The sequence below is a fragment of the Ovis canadensis genome, chromosome 22 (assembly GCF_042477335.2).
Source record: "Ovis canadensis isolate MfBH-ARS-UI-01 breed Bighorn chromosome 22, ARS-UI_OviCan_v2, whole genome shotgun sequence".
In the NCBI taxonomy this organism is placed as follows: Eukaryota; Metazoa; Chordata; class Mammalia; order Artiodactyla; family Bovidae; genus Ovis; species Ovis canadensis.
Genome location: NC_091266.1, coordinates 28,813,501 through 28,831,373, shown reverse-complemented (window position 1 = coordinate 28,831,373; position 17,873 = coordinate 28,813,501). Strand labels below are relative to the sequence as shown.

At 41.0% G+C, this 17,873-nt stretch overlaps 1 protein-coding gene and 1 long non-coding RNA gene across 3 annotated transcripts in view; both read right to left on the bottom strand.

Moving 5' to 3' along the window:
- Positions 1-11,790: 11,790 nt before the first annotated feature.
- Positions 11,791-15,120, bottom strand: LOC138427695 (uncharacterized). Its single transcript, XR_011252142.1, has 2 exons — positions 13,958-15,120; positions 11,791-13,404 (listed from the first exon to the last, which is right to left on the bottom strand). It is a non-coding gene; the product is annotated as an uncharacterized lncRNA (long non-coding RNA).
- A 283-nt stretch (positions 15,121-15,403) lies between these two features.
- Positions 15,404-17,873, bottom strand: part of TNKS2 (tankyrase 2) — a 63,764-nt gene continuing 61,294 nt past the window's right edge. For both annotated transcript variants that reach the window (XM_069567509.1, XM_069567511.1), the window contains one exon: positions 15,404-17,710. In XM_069567509.1, coding sequence (XP_069423610.1) covers positions 17,648-17,710 — 63 coding nt within the window. In that variant the 3' untranslated portion in view covers positions 15,404-17,647. The remainder of the gene's footprint in view (positions 17,711-17,873) is intronic.

The window sequence follows — 17,873 nt, the reverse complement described above, 5'->3', positions numbered from 1 at the left end:
ATGGGTACATTAATCATGAACTGTCAAGAAAAACCTGAGGAAGAAGCCACTGGAAAGAATATTCCTCCAAGTGAGTGGAGGTAAACCATGCGGAGCAGAAGCTAGGGCTCTTCCACCCAGGGGCCACTTTCTCTGCCCACTGCTCTAGGAGCAGGATCTGCCCATCAAGCTCTCCTAGTTAAGCTCTGAGATGCTATTCTACCTGGGCATGAAATAGCCTCTTGGAATTTACCTCTTGCTATATAAATGACTTGGAAACGAACAGAGATCAAACCAGTCAATTCTAAAGGAAATCAGTCCTGAATATTCATTGGAAGGGCTGATGCTGAAACTGAAACGCCAATATTTTGGCCACCTGATGTGAAGAACTGACTCATTGGAAGAGACCCTGATGCTGGGAAAGACTGAAGGTGGCAGGAGAAGGGGATGACAGAGGATGAGATGGTTGGATGGCATCACTGACTCAATGGGCATGAGTTTGAGTAAGCTCTGGGAGTTGGTGACAAACAGGGAAGCTTGGTGTGCTACAGTCTGTGGGGTCAAAAACAGTTAGACATGACTGAGCGACTGAACTGACTGACTGATATAAATGGCAGTTCCATGCCTGCATGCTGTGCCCGTGTGCTCAGGTGCATGGGACTCTCTGCGACTCCACTGTACTGTAGCCTGCCAAGCTACTCTGTCCATGGGATTTCCCAGGCAAGAATACTGGAGTGGGTAGCCATTCCCTTCTCCAGGGGATCTTTCTGAACCAGGGATCGAACCTGGATCTCTTGCATTAGCAGTTGGAATCTTTACTACCGAGCTGCCTAGGGAGCCCAGAGCACTTTAAAAGGCGGGGGGAAAGAAAGCCTCTTGTAATCCAGACTGAGGCAGGCGGCGTTTTCAGTAGATCAGTTACCACAGAATATGAACTTTTTTTTTTTTCCCGAGGGGCTGTTATTCCATTCCCCCACCCATCCCCCCCACCAAGCACTGGTTGCAACTGTGACCCCATGGGATTAAAAATCCGTGTGACCTAGATTCAAGTCACAAAGGTGCTCCTCAGTCAGGGCTGGGAATGGTCTGGAGAGACAGCACTCTTTTCATTAGTTGTTCCATACGTGATGCAATAAAGAGACCAAGTCTCTGAAACCAACCAATCAGCATAAATCTGTGCAAAGTGGAAGCTGACCTGAAATGAAGCCAGTTCCAGGCAAAGCCCAGGGACAGGGAAGGAGAAGGAATGGAGGAAAACAAGTGTGGATTTTGCAGCAGGCTTCCAAAGGGTAGCTGGGAGCTGTTGCTAAGCCCTGAAAATCAGTCAGGCAGGCTCTTCCAAAGATCGTTTTTCTCTTGAGCACAGTGAGGGAACACCTCCTCCTGTCTATATGCAGTCTGTAATTTGCCAAGTGTTTTCACTGACATGACCTCATCTGAGCCTCACAGCCACCCTGTAAGGTTGGCAGGGCACGCATGATCTTCCACCCGCCTCTTCCCTGCCGCCCACAATTAACATTGTGAGAAACTAAGGCTTAGGGTGAGTGCCCTGTAGGGAACAGCTGCCTCTGAACCTGTCTGACTTACAGTGCTCTTTCTATTCACTGTATTTCTTCAGTACCATTAGTATTGGGTATCAGGCTCACCATCAGTAGCTCTTTTTAAACCACCCTCAGACCTCATGAAAAATACAGATTTTTAGACTTCACTTGGATCTGGGGCAGCACTGGGAAGACTATTTTTAACCTGCAGATTGCCCCGGTGATTCTGCTAAGAATCACTTTTGGTAGCTTGTCACCCAGACAAGACCCAGGAGGGTTTCACTTTGGTTCGCACTTCCTGTGAGCTCTTGGGTCTAGTGTTTCCTTAGTCTTGCACCACAAATCAAACAGTTCATGTTTTAAAATGAATGAACCTATAAAAATTACTCCTTGGCTTCCCCCTCCTTTATCCCAGCATGGCCATTATGGTCTTGGTTCTGGGCCAGAACAACTCTTTTAAAAAGAAGGCAGCCCTTGGGCCTCCCTTCATCCTTTCAAACAGTGATTTGCAGAAAATCCAAGGCAGCGTCTCTTTCCTCTAGCATCCTAGTCTTCGGAATTGTCCCATGCTATTTATCCCCCTTTCTCCTACCTACCGCCCTTACTCAACTCTCACCAATCTTCCTTGGGCCTTCCCCCAACTGCTGGAGCCACCAGAGCTGATTTACAGCACAATTTCATGCTTGGAATTATAGGAAACCATAAGCACAGCTCTATACATGGGTGTCTCAACAGCTCCCTAGGCTTGGCCAGCTTCTTTCTCAACTGCAAACTCTTAACTGGCCCCACAACCCACTTCCCTCATACAGATGACATCCCAAGTCCTTCAAGGGATAAACAATTGCCTTTCACACTGAATCAGTCTTCTCGAACTCAAGGTTAACTGAGCCTGCCCCTAATCCTTGTTAAAACCCCCAGATACCCTGGTCACCTATCATGTGCCATCTTCGCCTGCTTCCTCCAGGTACCTCCAAACTTGGCTCAAACTGTCCGTCTAGTCAAAGTTATGGTTTTCCCGTAGTCATGTACGGATGTGAGAGCTGGACCATAAAGAAAGCTGAATGCAGAAGAACTGATGCTTCTGAACTGTGGTGCTGGAGAAGACTCCTGAGAGTCCCTTCCTTGGACTGCAAGATAAATGATCCTAAAGGAATCAGTGAATCCTAAAGGAATCAGTGAATCCTAAAGGAAATCAGTCCTGAATATTCATTGGAGGGACTGATGCTGAAACTCCAACACTTTGGCCACCTGATGCGAAGAACTGACATTGTAAAAGACCCTGATGCTGGGTAAGACTGAAGGCAGGAGGGGACAACAGAGGATGAGATGGTTGGATGGCACCACGGACTTGATGGACATGAGTCTGAGCAAGCTCCAGGAGATGGTGATGTACAGGGAGGTCTGGCGTGCTGCAGTCCACAGAGTCACAAAGAGTCGGACATGACTGAGCGACTGAACTGTACTGGGTCTCAGAACCTTCAGCATCCCCCCAAAAATCCACTCAGGCCTTGAATCAATGAACTCTCAGGGATATCACTGCACTCATCTCAAACATATGTCCATGGCATTGGGCAGGATGCTGGAAGACAGTCATGAGTAACACTGATATGGTTCCTGTCTATATGCAGTTGGTAGCCAATTTGGAAAGGCAGTTAACAAGGGATCAAACATCGTAGCTGTCAACTTTGGATGCACATTAGATCAGGGCTTATCCATGACATGGGATGAAATATCTTGGTGCCAGTTCTGGGGAATCAAGAGGTATTCTCCAAGCTTCTTAACTCACAGGGTTATTCTCATAGCATTTCTTGCCTTCCATCCATTCCTTAGAGGACTCCTGTGGAATTTCAACTACACAGATAACCTTCTGCCATTCCTTGTCTCTACGACTGGGGCCTGAATGGGTATGTGGTGCTGCGATGATGGCTGCAGTCAGTGGGTCTCACAGTGCAGAGTATCACTCCCCGCACACTCTCACCAGTGGGCAGCTCTGAAGACTTCAGAAGGCAAATGAAGAACTGTGAACAAGGATTTTCCTTTAAACTTTATTTGGGGGGTGGGGGTGGGGGCTAATGCTTTTATTATCTGTATTGGGGTCTAATCAGGTCAAAAGAAAAAAAAACAACACATGGGAACTAGCATCAGAACAATGAAATACATACAGCTGACAAATATTTAACTCCCTTTCCTCATCTATAAAATGGGATCATTATAGATAAAACCTCAAAGTCTGCTATGAAAATTAATGGTTACTTCAGTAAAAAGCCGGTTATGTAACACCACACAATAAGTGGCATTTATTATTTCTTTTAATCTCTGAAAAGGCTGGAAAATGCTGTTTTATGATTCACAGATCTACAAATAAATCTCCAGAGAGGTTGTACCAATGCACACTCCCATCTGCAGTCCACAAGAATACCTAATTTTAGCTCCTCCACCACAGAGCATCATTCTTAAAAGTTGACAATTTGATAGATAAAACTGATATAAAGTTATTTTAACTTTCATTTTGTTCTTTCATTTTATTAATTCTAGTGAACTTTTCCCCATATTTCTATTTTGTCTATATTTTGTCTAAATCTACTTTTTACATATAAAATTAAAAATTTTAAACATAATTGCCTTTTGATTTACAACTTTTGCTTTTATGCTTGTCTTGAGATTATATATTCACCTTTATCACCTTTTAGTTCTATTTCTAAAAAGTATTTTTTAGATCCACATGGAATTTATTTTTGACTATGATGTAAAATATCTAATTTAACTTTTCCTTAATTTCTTCTACTAGGAAGATATAATTCCTTCTATATAGTTCTATATAATTCATTCTTTCCCTATTGATTGGAAATACCATTTTCATTCTTTCGATGACTTTAACCATCTCTTCTTATAATATCAGCACGTTTTAATTATCATAGCCTTGTAGTGTATTTTAGTATCAGGTAATGTGAATTCATGGGGGAAAATCTTGATACTCCATCTTGTTTGTGTGACACCCACTTGTTTGTGCACACTGTCGCCTTAAGTAAAACATACTACTTTGGGTAAAGCAACCTAAGTTGAGATACTTTATATGATGAAACAGAATGCAGTCATTAGAAAGCTTTTCCAAGAGGAGTTATACTTTGGCTATAACATTAAAAGATTCAGGTTAAATAATATGATCTGACTGTTAAAACCAACAAATTACCTGTCTGTATGCATAGAACACAGATTGTAAATAAATATACTACAGTCTTAGTGGCAAGCTGTTTATAAGTAACAGGACAATTTTTAGCTGTATCTTAGCTGTATCTTTCAGCCTTTCCCAAATTTTCTACAGTGAATGTGCTTTACTGTTACAAGCAAAACAATTAGTAATTAAAATTACTGAAATGTTTTAAGGTCCACCCCCAGTACTGGTCAGGAAGGTTGGAGTCGTCAATCCCCCTCACCTCCACTCCCAGATGATACTGGCTCTCTCTCCCCAGAGGGAGTCATGGATGGTATCCAGCCCTGAAAGAGCTCAACCTCTTGATCAGAGACGCTGCCATTACAACACATTAAATGCGAAATAACAGCACCTAAAATCTCCCCATGATCCTCTGTATTGCCAGCTGGGAGAGGGCTGCGGGTGTCACCTCCTACTCCCCTCTCCGAACCCCACCCAGAAGGGCTAGGCGGATACAGAGATGGTGCACTGCATCAGGGAGGTATGCAAATGCTGGCATGCCTCTGACCTTCTAATCCTATCAGGGATGCTTAGGGTGTTAATTTGACCATGTTTCACAGCTCATAAATCTAGCTGGGGGCAAAGCTGAGCTGCCAGATGCCATCAAGCAAAACGCCTTCTGAGGTTGGCAGTTGGGAGTAAAACAGCCCAGACCGTGCCTCAATAAAGTCCAATAGAGAGCTTTGTATGTGGGGGACTGGAAAGTAGCGCTCACGTTTTGATACAAAGGAACAAAACTGTGGGAAATGTGCACTTCTGATTATCTGGACTGGTGGTCTCCCCCATGCCCCGCCTGCCCACTGAGCCATGATCCTCATTCACTGTTCTTTGCACACAGATGGATCTATCTTGTTCCCAAACAACTGCTTGCAGAGACTCCTGTCAGATAAATTTTTTTAATCCCTGTCAGTAAACACAAACTAATTTCGCTACCAGGGAATCTGCTAGCCTTTTTACATTGAAATCTACTAAACTTCAGGCAGATCGTTTCTGTCTAGATTCATTCTCCCTTTATTTAGTTTTCAGAACAGAAACATTCTCCTCTTTCTGGGACAGAACATTGCCCCAGAAGAGATCCCCCCATTTTCTCTTTACAAAGGTAGGGAAGAAACTAATAAATCAGTTTCAACCTCTGGATTACAGCTTCATCCAGAATTCATCTGTTCCTCCAACTGGTCAGTTCACAATTGGGCTGATTTGAAATTCTAAGTAAAAACATCCTTTCCAGTGTCTGTTTCAAGAGGGGAGGCAATGAGGCAAGCAGTTAGAATTTCAACTTCCTTCTAGGTCCAAGCCTCTTTGAAGGCATACTGGCACAGTTTTCTGCCTTCAGAGTTATAAAGCTCCTCTGACAGATTCTGCACATCAACTAGGGTGAGGAGAGCTGGTTCCAGGAGAGGCACAAGGCAGTTAATTCCCCTGAAACTTACAAAGTACCAGCAAAGACCTACCGGTTCTGCATCTCCACATGGTAGAAGCAACCAGTGATATTTCCAGAACCTAGATGAGAAACTCCTGTCTCCCCTGAGCTGATTCACTGGCTGCCAAGAGCACAGCACCTTTGGAGGGTTGCAGAAAACAGGCGAAAGGAAATCGGAAAAAACTTACCAGCCATGGTTTTGGGCAAGTTTAACTCTGGAGCTCCAGTTCCCTTCATGTGGGATTATCTGGTTTATGATGCAGACATTTAATACATGGTAACTGTGGTTACTGGTAGAACTGATGGTGAGTTGATAACTGTGATTTCTGGTATTATTATGGGTGGTAAATTTAAAAAATGATAACTGATTATTGTTGTCAGTAATGGATTTGATAAATAACTTGTTATTGTTGCTGCTGATAATGCTACTACTAGCCATTTCTTCATATAATGGTGCATGCTAAGCCACTTATAGTTGGGTCTGACTCTGTGCGGCCCTATAGACTAGTATGCCAGGCTCCTCCGTCCATGGGATTTTCCAGGCAAGAGTACTGGAGTGGGCTGCCATTTCCTTCTCCAGGCAACTCACTCTAGTATTTTTTAAAAATAAAGTCTTTACTGAATGTTACATTTTTTTTTTTTTAATGTTTGGTTTTTTGGCCCCAAGGCATGTGGAATCTTAGCTCCACCATCAGGGATCAAAACCTCAACCGCTGCATTGAAGGCAAAATCTTAACCACTGAACCGCCAGGGATGTCCCCACTCTAGTATTCTTGCCTGGAGAATTCCATGGACAGAGGAGCCTGGCAGCCTACAGTCCATAAGGTCACAGAGAGTCAGAAATGACTGAGCAACTAACGCACATACAAGACAGACTAACAGAATGAGTGAAGATCATATAAGCCAGTTCACTCACTTAACAACTGTTTTTTGGGCCCATCTATGTGCCAGGGACTGTTGGAGGCACTGGTGCTACACTGACGGAATCCACCCTTGTGAAGTTTACCTTTCAGTGTGGGGAGACCAGGAATAACTGTTAATTAAATCATCTAGAATGTCTTAGTTTAATAGGGAAAACTAGAGCAGGGTAAGGAGGATGTGGAGAGAACTGGGAGAGAAGGGGGAGTATGCAACGGCATTCCAAATAAGGTGGTTCTGGAGAAACTTCCTGAGGTGACATCTGAACAACCAGGAAATAGGGGAAATGAATCATGCAAGAATGCTGGGGAAGAGCATTTGAGTTGCAAAACAGCCCTTGCCAAGGATCTGAGGGTGGGGACACCCACGCTAAGGCGGCTGGAGTGGCCAGGAACAGAGTGGGAAACAGCATCACAGTGGTGCAGCAGCAGGTCGCGAAGGGTCAAGCTGGGCATTTCAAGGACTTCAGCTTTTTACTCTCTGTTAAGTGGGGACGCACTGCAGTTTTGTGACATAGCTGACTGATGCTTCAACAGGATCACTGTGGCTTCCGAACTGCAAGACTAACAGATGCGGGGGTGGGGTTAGGGAGAGGTTGCTAGCCGACAAGGGTGAAAAGCAGGGAGGCCAACTGACTTAAGCAGGCAGTGAGGGGAAGAGGACGTCCGACTTACAACTAGAATGGAAAGGGCTTTCATTATGAAGACTGATGGCAGAGCAGGTTTGAAGAATTTTTTAAATTAATTTTTATTGGAGTACAGTTGCTTTACAATGTTCTGTTAGTTCCTGCTGTACAGCAAAGTGAATCAGTTACACGCACTCATACAGCCCCTCTTCCTTGGCTTTCCTTTCCATTTAGGTCACTACACAACACCGGGTTCCCTGTACTATACAGTGGTTTCTCATTAGTTGTCTGTTTCATACACAGTAGTGTATATATGTCAATCCCAATCCCCCAATCCATCCCCATGTCTTGGGGGGATTTCCTAGTTCTGTTTTGGTCACACTTTTGCAGACTTATACAGCTTAAAAAAAAAACAAACCACTTAGATATTATTTAACTCAAATCTTATCTTCAAACAAAATTTTTAAACGAGAGCACAAAGTACAAACTTCTGAAATACAGGATGGAAAGTTCACTCTCATTCTACCCCGAAATCTCCTGCCACTCAGATCTCTTCCTCAGCATAAATATGCTTGTGTTAAATATTTCTTCTCTATATTTTACATCAGTAACTTACTACCCAGAGTTCCGAACCTTTTCTTTTCTCCACTCCATAATCTATCTTGATCAGTACACGTAGATCTGGCTCCTTCTCTTCATGATTCCAGACATTCTAGCATACAGATGCGATGTGCTATTTATAACTTTGTCTTTCCAAGTAATGCCGCAATGTATTTATCACAGGTCCTGTTACTCAGAGGGTATACCCATTTAAAATTTGGACAAGTATTGCTCAACTTTCCTTCTAGATGATGTTTCTCAATGAAGCAAGAGACATGTTCTCCACCACCAGTGGAACTCTACTAGTCGCTATCAGCATCCTTCTGTGCCCACTGGTAACTAGCTGCTGGCCCCAATCCCAAGGGCTCTTTTTCTCACAGAAAAAAGAGAGAAGTTCCTCCACAACTTGCCCAAATCCAGCAACTAAAGCACTAACACCAGGCAGAAGCAGTTTTCAGTCCGTTGACTGGCCAGTGCCTCAGTGTTAAATACTCTGAATATTCTTCCCTGTCTACTAGTAGGAGAGGTGAAAATTGGTATCGCAGTATATAGTTAACCTGTATCTCTCTTCTGTAAATGCTATTTTAATTTTCTTTATACTGCTCATTTTCTATTAGGTTGTTGGTGTTGACTCCTGATTTTCAAACATTTAATGTAAATAAGAAAATTCCTTGTATGTTGTAAACATTTCTTAGAGTCTGCCATTCACTTTTCACTTTGCAGACAAAACTTTTGTGAAGCTGGATTTCATCTTTCTCTCCAGAACTTCTGGATTTTGTTATAACTGAAAGGCATTACTATACCAACGCTGTCCTATGTTTTTCTTCTTGTAATTTTGCAGTTTCATTTTTCTATCATTATATACTTGACTCAACTGAAGTATTTTGGTGTAACAAGGGTCCAACTTTATTTTGTCCAGATGGCCCCTCGCCAAGACAATTATCTTTCCCAGTCTCACAATATCCTACCTTTACCATATACTGTAGGTTTCAGACCATTTCTGGATTCTGTATTTCATTTCAGTGATTAGTTTATGTGCCAGTATTACTGTTTTAATGATAGTCTTAAAATATTTTTAATAAGTGATACAGCTAGCAGCCTTTCAGAAATCTTCTCAGCAACTTTTTATAAGAATCCTTGTACATTTCTTTTCCACAGTAGCCTTACAATCAGTGTGCAGTCTCCCACCCTTTCCCTCAAAAGGGTTATGTTATTTTTTAGATTAATTTTGGAGTCTAGTTGATTCACAATGTTGTGTTAGTTTCTGCTGTACAGAGAAGTTAATCAGTTATACATATATGTTAAGCAAAAGTGAAAGTCACTCAGCTGCGTCCGACTCTTTGCAACCCCATGGACTGAAAACCATGGAATTCTCCAGGCCAGAATACTTGAGTGGGTAGCTTTTCCCTTCTCCAGGGGATCTTCCCAACCCAGGCATCGAACCCAGGTCTCCTGCACTGGAGGCGGACTCTTAATCAGCTGAGCCACACAAAAGAAGCCCAAGAATATTGGAGTTGGTATCCATTCTGTTTTTTATTCCATTTCCATACAGGTCATTACAGAGTACTGAGTAGAGGTCCCTGTGTTATAAAGTAGGTTCTTATCATTAATAGTTATCTATTTTATATATAGTAATGCATATATGTAAATCCAGTATGTTACTGACATTGAAGTCACTCAGTCGTGTCTGACTCTTTGCGACCCCATGGACTGTAGCCTACCAGGCTCCTCTGTCCATGCAATTTTCCTGGAGTGGGTTGCCATTTCCTTCTCCAGATCTTCCCAAGCCAGGGATTGAACCCGGGTCTCCTGCATTGTAGGCAGATGCTTTACTGTCTGAGCCACCAGGGGTCATATGTTATTAATGCTGCTGCTGCTGCTAAGTCGCTTCAGGTGTCATATTAAATCATGGCAAATGTATATACTTATTTGAGGTGACCCAAAATCATTATAATACTAAACTTTTCTGCCCAGGAATGGCATATAGTATTCTATTTGTGCCAGTCTTATTTTATCCCTACATAACATTATTTTTGGAGAAGGCGATGACACCCCACTCCAGTACTCTTGTCTGGAAAATCCCATGGACGGAGGAGCCTGGTGGGTTGCAGCTCATGGGGTGGCGAAGAGTTGGACACGACTGAGCGACTTCCCTTTCACTTTTTACTTTCATGCATTGAAATGCATGAAATGGCAACCCACTCCAGTGTTCTTGCCTGGAGAATCCCAGGGACGGGGGGAGCCTGGTGGGCTGCCGTCTATGGGATCACACAGAGTCGGACACGACTAAAGTGACTGAGCAGCAGCAACATTATTTTCTTTTTGTTTCCTCTTCATATACCCAGAAGTAGACTCCTTCATTTTACTGGTAATGTCAAATTGTTTTTCAAAGCACTCAGACCCACAGCAGTAAGAGATCCACATCCTCTAATACTTGCACTGTCAAATTTTTAATTTTTGTCAATTTCAGCAGGTGTAAAATGGTATTACATGTTACCTAACTTGAATTTCTCTGATTACCAATACGTCTAAGCATTTTTTTGACTGCTCAGTAGCCACTAGGGTCTTCCATTTTGAGAAATGCCTGTTTTTAACTCACTTTTTCTGTAGTTTAATATATTCTGGATATGAATCCTTTGCCCTTTAAATGTATTGCAAATATTTTTCTCCCACTTTGTGACTTGCCTCTTTACTTTCTTTACAGAAATCATTTGATAACAAGGATGTTCTTAATTTTAATATAGTCAAACTTATTATCTTTTCTTTTAGGATGACATCTTTTTTGAAGCTCAGTTTAAAGCTCTTTGTTATCCCCAATCAGGAAGTCTTCTATATTTTCTTAACATTTAAAATACTTCGATTTTTGTATCAAGCCTGGAAGTGGTTTTGTGTATGCATCTAGATATACATTTTTTTCCCCATATGCATAACCAGTTGTTTCATAACAATTTACTGAACAGTTCGTTCTTCCCACATGATCTGTAATGCTACCTCTGGCGTATACAAAAACCCCATTCATTCTCTGCTCAGTTGGTCGGGTAAGTGTGTCCCTGCACCATTATTATGCTTACTTACTACAGCCTTAAAGTTATTCTTGACCTCTGGTCCTCCTGGTTGTCTTCTTACTCTTCAGGAAGGTCCTGCCTATTCTTAGCCCTTCACAGATTATTTCTTACTCATTCTAGATTCTTTCATGTTTTGGGAGAGAAAAACGTACGTCACCTAAGATCCCCATTTTTGTTGGAGTGCTCTTTTACCTTTCTTCCCCCGCCTTTCCAGTTCTGTTTCTACTTTAAGTGATTATAGTCCTGCCAGAAAACTCAAAAATAATAAAAGAATATACAGTAAAAAGTCTCTTTAACAAACTCTCCCCTGGTACCCAGGTGCCCTCCCAATAGTTTGTGTGTATCCTGCAGGCATTTCATGCATAAAGCAGCTAACGTATATTGCACTTTTTCCTATTTTATACAAACGAGAGTAACAAATCAAACACAGCTGCCAACCACTTGCTGCTTCATTTATTGTATCGTGAAGATTATTCCGTATCAGTTAATAAAGCTCTTCTCGTTTTACACAAGTGTAATTTCAGTCTGTTTACCAATTTCTTTGTTCATCATGCTTCTTGCAGTCCATTCCTTCCTTTCTGGATTCAACTACCTTTTTTCCTTAACAACAACCCTGAGTTCTTCCAGCAAAATCTGAAAATGTGTTTTTCAGCCTCTCTTTTGAATGCTAACTTATCTCTGTATGGAATTCAAGGCTATCACCCATTCTTTTCATCACTTATAACTTATTTTGTTTCCTTCTGGTCCATACTGCTGCCACTGAGAAAGCCTGCTCCCAGTGCAATTATTCCTTTGCAGATAATGTCTTTTTAGTTGCTTTTAGGTTTTTCTCATCTTTTGCAATTGTACTATATGTCTAGAAGCGTACTTGTTTTTATTCACCACTTTAAATATGTTATGTCTTTTCATTTGAAGATCTATATCTCTTTTATAAATTCTGAAAAAAAAAAAAAATCTTCAAACCTCTTCTCTCCCCTATTCTTTATGTTGGATCTTCTCATCCTGTTCTCCATGCTTCTTAGCTTTTTCCTATTCCCATCCCCTCCTCTGTTATAACTGGGTACTTTCTTGATTTATCTTCTAGTTTACCAGTTCTCTCTTCACATATGCCCAATTTGTGGTTTAATCTGTCCACCAAGCTCTTTCACTAATCACACATTTTTTAGTTCCAAAAGACTTAGTCTTTCAAATCTACTCTGCCTTTTTTCAGTGTCATCTTTCCTAATGGTTTTTATATTTTCCTCTCCCAGTCAATCATTTTAAATATTGTTATGATGCTTTTGACCTGCGGTGTTGGAGAAGACTCTTGAGAGTCCCTTAGACTGCAAGGACATCCAACCAGTCCATTCTAAAGGAGATCACCCCTGGGTGTTCTTTGGAAGGAATGACACTAAAGCTGAAACTCCTGTACTTTGGCCACCTCATGGGAAGAGCTGACTCATTGGAAAAAACTCTGATGCTGGGAGGGATTGGGGGCAGGAGGAGAAGGGGACGACAGAGGATGAGATGGCTGGATGGCATCACCGACTTGATGGACATGAGTCTCAGTGAATTCCGAGAGATGGTGATGGACAGGGAGGCCTGGCACGCTGTGATTCATGGGGTCGCAAAGAGTCGGACACGACTGAGCGACTGAACTGAACTGATTCCGTAATTATCCTATATTAAGTTTGTAGGGGTGCTAAACCTCTAAGGTTGTTATCTGCTGACCTGTACTCACAGTGGACTGTTTCGGACTTCTGATCATGTGAGCCGAGTTTGTTTCTTCTGTACTGTAGCAATATGATGCAGTTAAGATTGTGGGTATGTATTCTTTCCCCAACCAGGCTCCTGTACTGTCTGTGTGCTTTTGTGAGTCATTTTCACACTAAGATCTTCAGCCACCTAGTGACATACATACCTCACACTGTGAGCTTCTTAAGGTTTCATCCGAACAAAGATGAAAAAAAAGGTTTTCATCTGAACCAGTGGCTAATCAATTTTGTTTGTTTTAAAATTCTATGTTCTGCAGCTCCATGACAAGTGAAAAACCCCAAGCAGCGGTCCTGGGAATTCAGGGAAATAATAATAATATAATTACAATAACCAGCTTTTGCCAGTCACAGTACTTACTAGTACATACAGAAAATCATTTAGTTTCCTCAACAAACCTATACCTGCCTGCCAAGTCGCTTCAGTCGTGTCCGACTCTGTGCGACCCCATCCCTGGGATTCTCCAGGCAAGAACAATGGAGTGGGTTGCAATTTCCTTCTCCAATGCAGAAAAGTGAAAGTAAAGTCGCTCAGTAGTATCCGACTCTTCGCAACCCCATGGACTGCAGCCCACCAGGCTCCTCCGTCCACTGGATTTTCCAGGCAAGAGTACTGGAGTGGGGTGCCATTGCCTTCTCTGCAACAAACCTATAAGTACTGTAATTTGTTCAAGGTTGTACAGCTGGTATGGAATAGGCTAAAATTCAAATCCACATTCATCTGACTCTAGAGCCCAATCACTTAATAACTCTTCACTCAAGTAAAACTTATTTGAGGAACTATTATGTGTCAGCATGTGCTAAGTGATGGGTCTAAGGGGTAAAGCAAACATTATTTTTCTTCTACCTTGCAAATTATCTGTGAGGGACTAGAGTTTCCATTTTCCTCTTAGTTTCCAGTTTGTTGCAGACCAAAATCTTAGGTAAAGAAATTTAAGGGACTTCCCTGCTGGTCCGGTGGTTAAGACTCTGTGCTCCCAATGCAGGGGGCATGGGTTCATTCCCTGGTTAGGGAGCTAAGATCTTATATGCTGCAATGACGCGGCCTTGAAGAAAAAAAAAAGAAAGAAATTTAAAACACTGTATCAATGTCAAACTGCTCTCAAAGTCTCCTCTCAATTTTTGTTTTCATCTCTGCACGGGCTGGAAACAAACAGTCTGCAGGCCACTTTCACGCAGCACTGCTCTACAGTGTACTGGAAGGCCATCTGGAGGGCTCTGTGCAGACTTTGTGATGGTGATGACAACAACTGTGGATGGGTAACAAAGTGGAGAGGACACTTCTGACAATGATGGTTTGTATGTGGACAGCAAGAACCTTCTAAGAAGCTATAACTGAGATTTTAGGTCACAGTCTTCCTCAGCTAGTAAAGCATGAGGAGGAGGAGGTGGGTACGGATTCAGTAGGCTAACTTTATACAAATCTGACCGTTCTCCTAGTGAAGAATGTATACCACCACTTGCTTCCTCTGTTACTCTACTCCTCTGATAAGACAGGACAGTAGGAAAAGGGCCAGTCAGGAATACTAATCACAAAAGCTTAGGGAAATTTATTGCAAATTTTCTTTCCTCATCAACGTGCAAAGAAAAGGATCGCACATGCTTAGGAACTAGCACGCGGACACGTTAACATTATCCCAACTCAAGCAGTAAGAAAGCTGCTGAAAAGTATTTCAAAGCTAAATGACTTATGAGTTATTTGCACCACTATTCTCTTACTATCGAAAGCAGGGAACTGATCATACACACAGACATTTAGCATTTAAGAGTAATAAATACCACTAACTTTTAAGGTTTGTAAACTCATAAATTTTCCATATGATACAGAAGACAGAAATATATTCCTATGCCTCTTTTATAAGTTAAGACAGATTTCCCGGGGGTATTCCCTGGTGCTCCAGGGGTCAGGACTCTGCTCTCTCACTGCTGAGGGCCTGGGTTCAATCCCTGGCTGGAGAATTAAAATCCTGCAAGCTGTACAATGTGGCAAAAAAAAAAAAAAAAAAAAAAGAGAGACAGATTTTCCAGGAAAGAGCTTGAAGGTTTGCCAAAACTTATGCTGGGTAGACTAAATGTCTAAAAGCATATGACAGCTACTTTCATCTTAAAGCATCTGAGGAGGCATGGTCACAGCGTTCAGTATTTCAAATTTTAAACTGCAGTCTCTATCACTAGTAGACTCAAAACTACGTTATTTTCCTGCAATTGTGGTTTATTGTAATCTTAATCCATTTTTTTCAAAGACCATTCAATACATTTATACTATTCCAGTAATTACCATGCTACCAAGAAAAACAAGTGAACAGTTTATTAAGAATTAAATGAGCGTATGGAATGTGATACAGTACAAGACACTCAAGATGGATACAATAGTACTACTCACACAAAAAGTTAAATCTCTTAAAAAAAAAATCATAAGACAGAAGAAAAAGCAATTCCATCATCATAAAGTATTTCATGCAAAAACTTCAAAGAAATCCCCAGTCCCCCCCCCACCCCTAAGCTCCTAACAAAAAGCTATCTGAAATATGCCATGCTAACATATTAACCACAATATAATCATTCATAGAAAAGCAACACACTAATTAAGAAATGAATTAGATGAAACAACACAGGCTGCAAAATCGTAAACTCATAGACCACGATGGTTTTACATGATAAGCAATTCCAGATTCACTCATAAGGTGAGCAATACGAGCTAAATGTTGAGAGAGAAGGTATGTAAATATAAACTCCACTAACTCATCTCATTATCTTCTAATTATAAAACCTGGAAGCTTCCAGAACCTGAAAAATTATATAAAATTTGGCATACTCCGTTTGTGTTTCAAGAAACGACTTTAGGATCATATTTGCAATTATTAGAGAGCTGTATAAAAAGCACTTTATGGTCAGGAATTGACCTCTTAAATAATGATCACAATTTACATCAATAGAAACAACTCCAGATATGCATTTACTGTGAATAACTCTTACTCAAGATAAGAAACATGATTTTCTAGCACTTTATGTACAAATTACTGCAAAGGCCCAGTTAATTTAGAGACTGAATAAAATGTAAAATAAATGTGAATTGGTACAGAGAGTGAACAGGAACAGCCTCATTAACAGAGGTTTAAGTGGGTAACAATCTTGCCTTGACTTCCAAGAGAATGAGAGTCAACAAATGCCAAGCTGTAACTCATGTCTCTATACCAAGATGCATTAGCATTATTTCGTGGAAAAGTAGTTTTACCTTAAAAAGTAGGAATGGCATTTTATGGGATGGTATTCCCCTCCACAGCTGCCAAACAAGCCTGGTCACCAGGCGATGCACAGAGTGTATTTCCAAGTGGGTGTAACATGTCACAATGAGGCAACCCAGAAGCGGAAGCACCCATCTCATGGCACCTGCCTATTCAGCAGGCCAGGAGAGAATTGGGACACCCACGTGTCAGGGTCTTGGGTTGCGCTTACCTATGGTGTATACACTGGTTATACATGAAACAGTAAGGCCAAAGAAAAAGAACAGGAGAAAAACTACCCACTCCCATCTGCTATTTTTTTCCCTTTAAATTTAAGGTAATTAGAACAGATTCGAAAAATTTCAGGATTACCCTTCCCACATCTGAAATTCAACCTCCTATTTACATTCCATGAAAACAACACTGTAATTGTTCTCTAAAAGACAGAAGCTGTTGCTCTAATTTTCACAAAATAACATGAGAAAAATTTTCCATGTGAAACCCAGAGTGTGAGGCTTGTAAAGAAGTGTCTGTAATAATCAGGACTGTGATAGTTAAGAGCTCTTTGGAATGTGTGTTATACATACAAAGTTATCATAAATTAAACTCCCAGAGTATTTATGAAACAAGTTCTTAAATGGGAAAGATTATCTATGAGAGATAAATGCTTCCATCAGCAAATTAAATCTGAGGGATCAATCTTTCCAAGTGATAAGGTGTCTGCTAACAATTCAACACAGCCTCTGGAATCAAACATCAAAGATCACTCAATCATGATGATTCAAGATGAAGTACAGATGAGCAGTACATATGAAAAAAATTTGTAAACCGCTGCCATTCTAAAACAGTAGATTTATATTACAAAGCAATGTAAATAAATATTGGGCTAGTACAAAAGCTCTTATTTACAGTTTTACAAATGAAACTGTATTCAGTGTAAATGCTGTGCTTTGAAGAACACAGTACTATATTAGTAAAATGAGTTCTGTTGAGGGGAATAACAGTTTCTGTTAGAATCAATGTATAATGTATAAAAGATTCAAGTTAACTCTGTTTATAATTTAGTACAGACAAACCCAGTTTAACCTGGAATGGCATCTGTTAAAGTGCTGAAAAACAGGAAATATTTAGAAAACACTGTACATTATTAAAGCTTTATCAAGTCAGAATGTTAAAACCCTTTCACATTTTTAACCTTTCGCCACAGGGTTGTGGACAAGATGATTTTTCTCAGCAAAGGAGTAAAACTTACGAGGCCACCAGCTGCTTAGATGATTTTAGGTTCGGTGGTGCTAGTTTCCTAAAACAACTATTTACCCATCAACCATACCTTCAGGCCTTATAATCTGGTAAGTAATTAAATATTCAGGATAAGCCTGGAAGAGAAAGATTAATTCAAAAATTGGTAAATAAAATTTTTGAATGGAGACTTATTCTAAGGATTCCTTATCTTCAGGGAAGAAGCTCTAAATTAGTGTTGTAGATCAGAATCAAAGGGCCTCTTCTCAAAACAGTTTTACGTGACTGCAATCCCTTTGA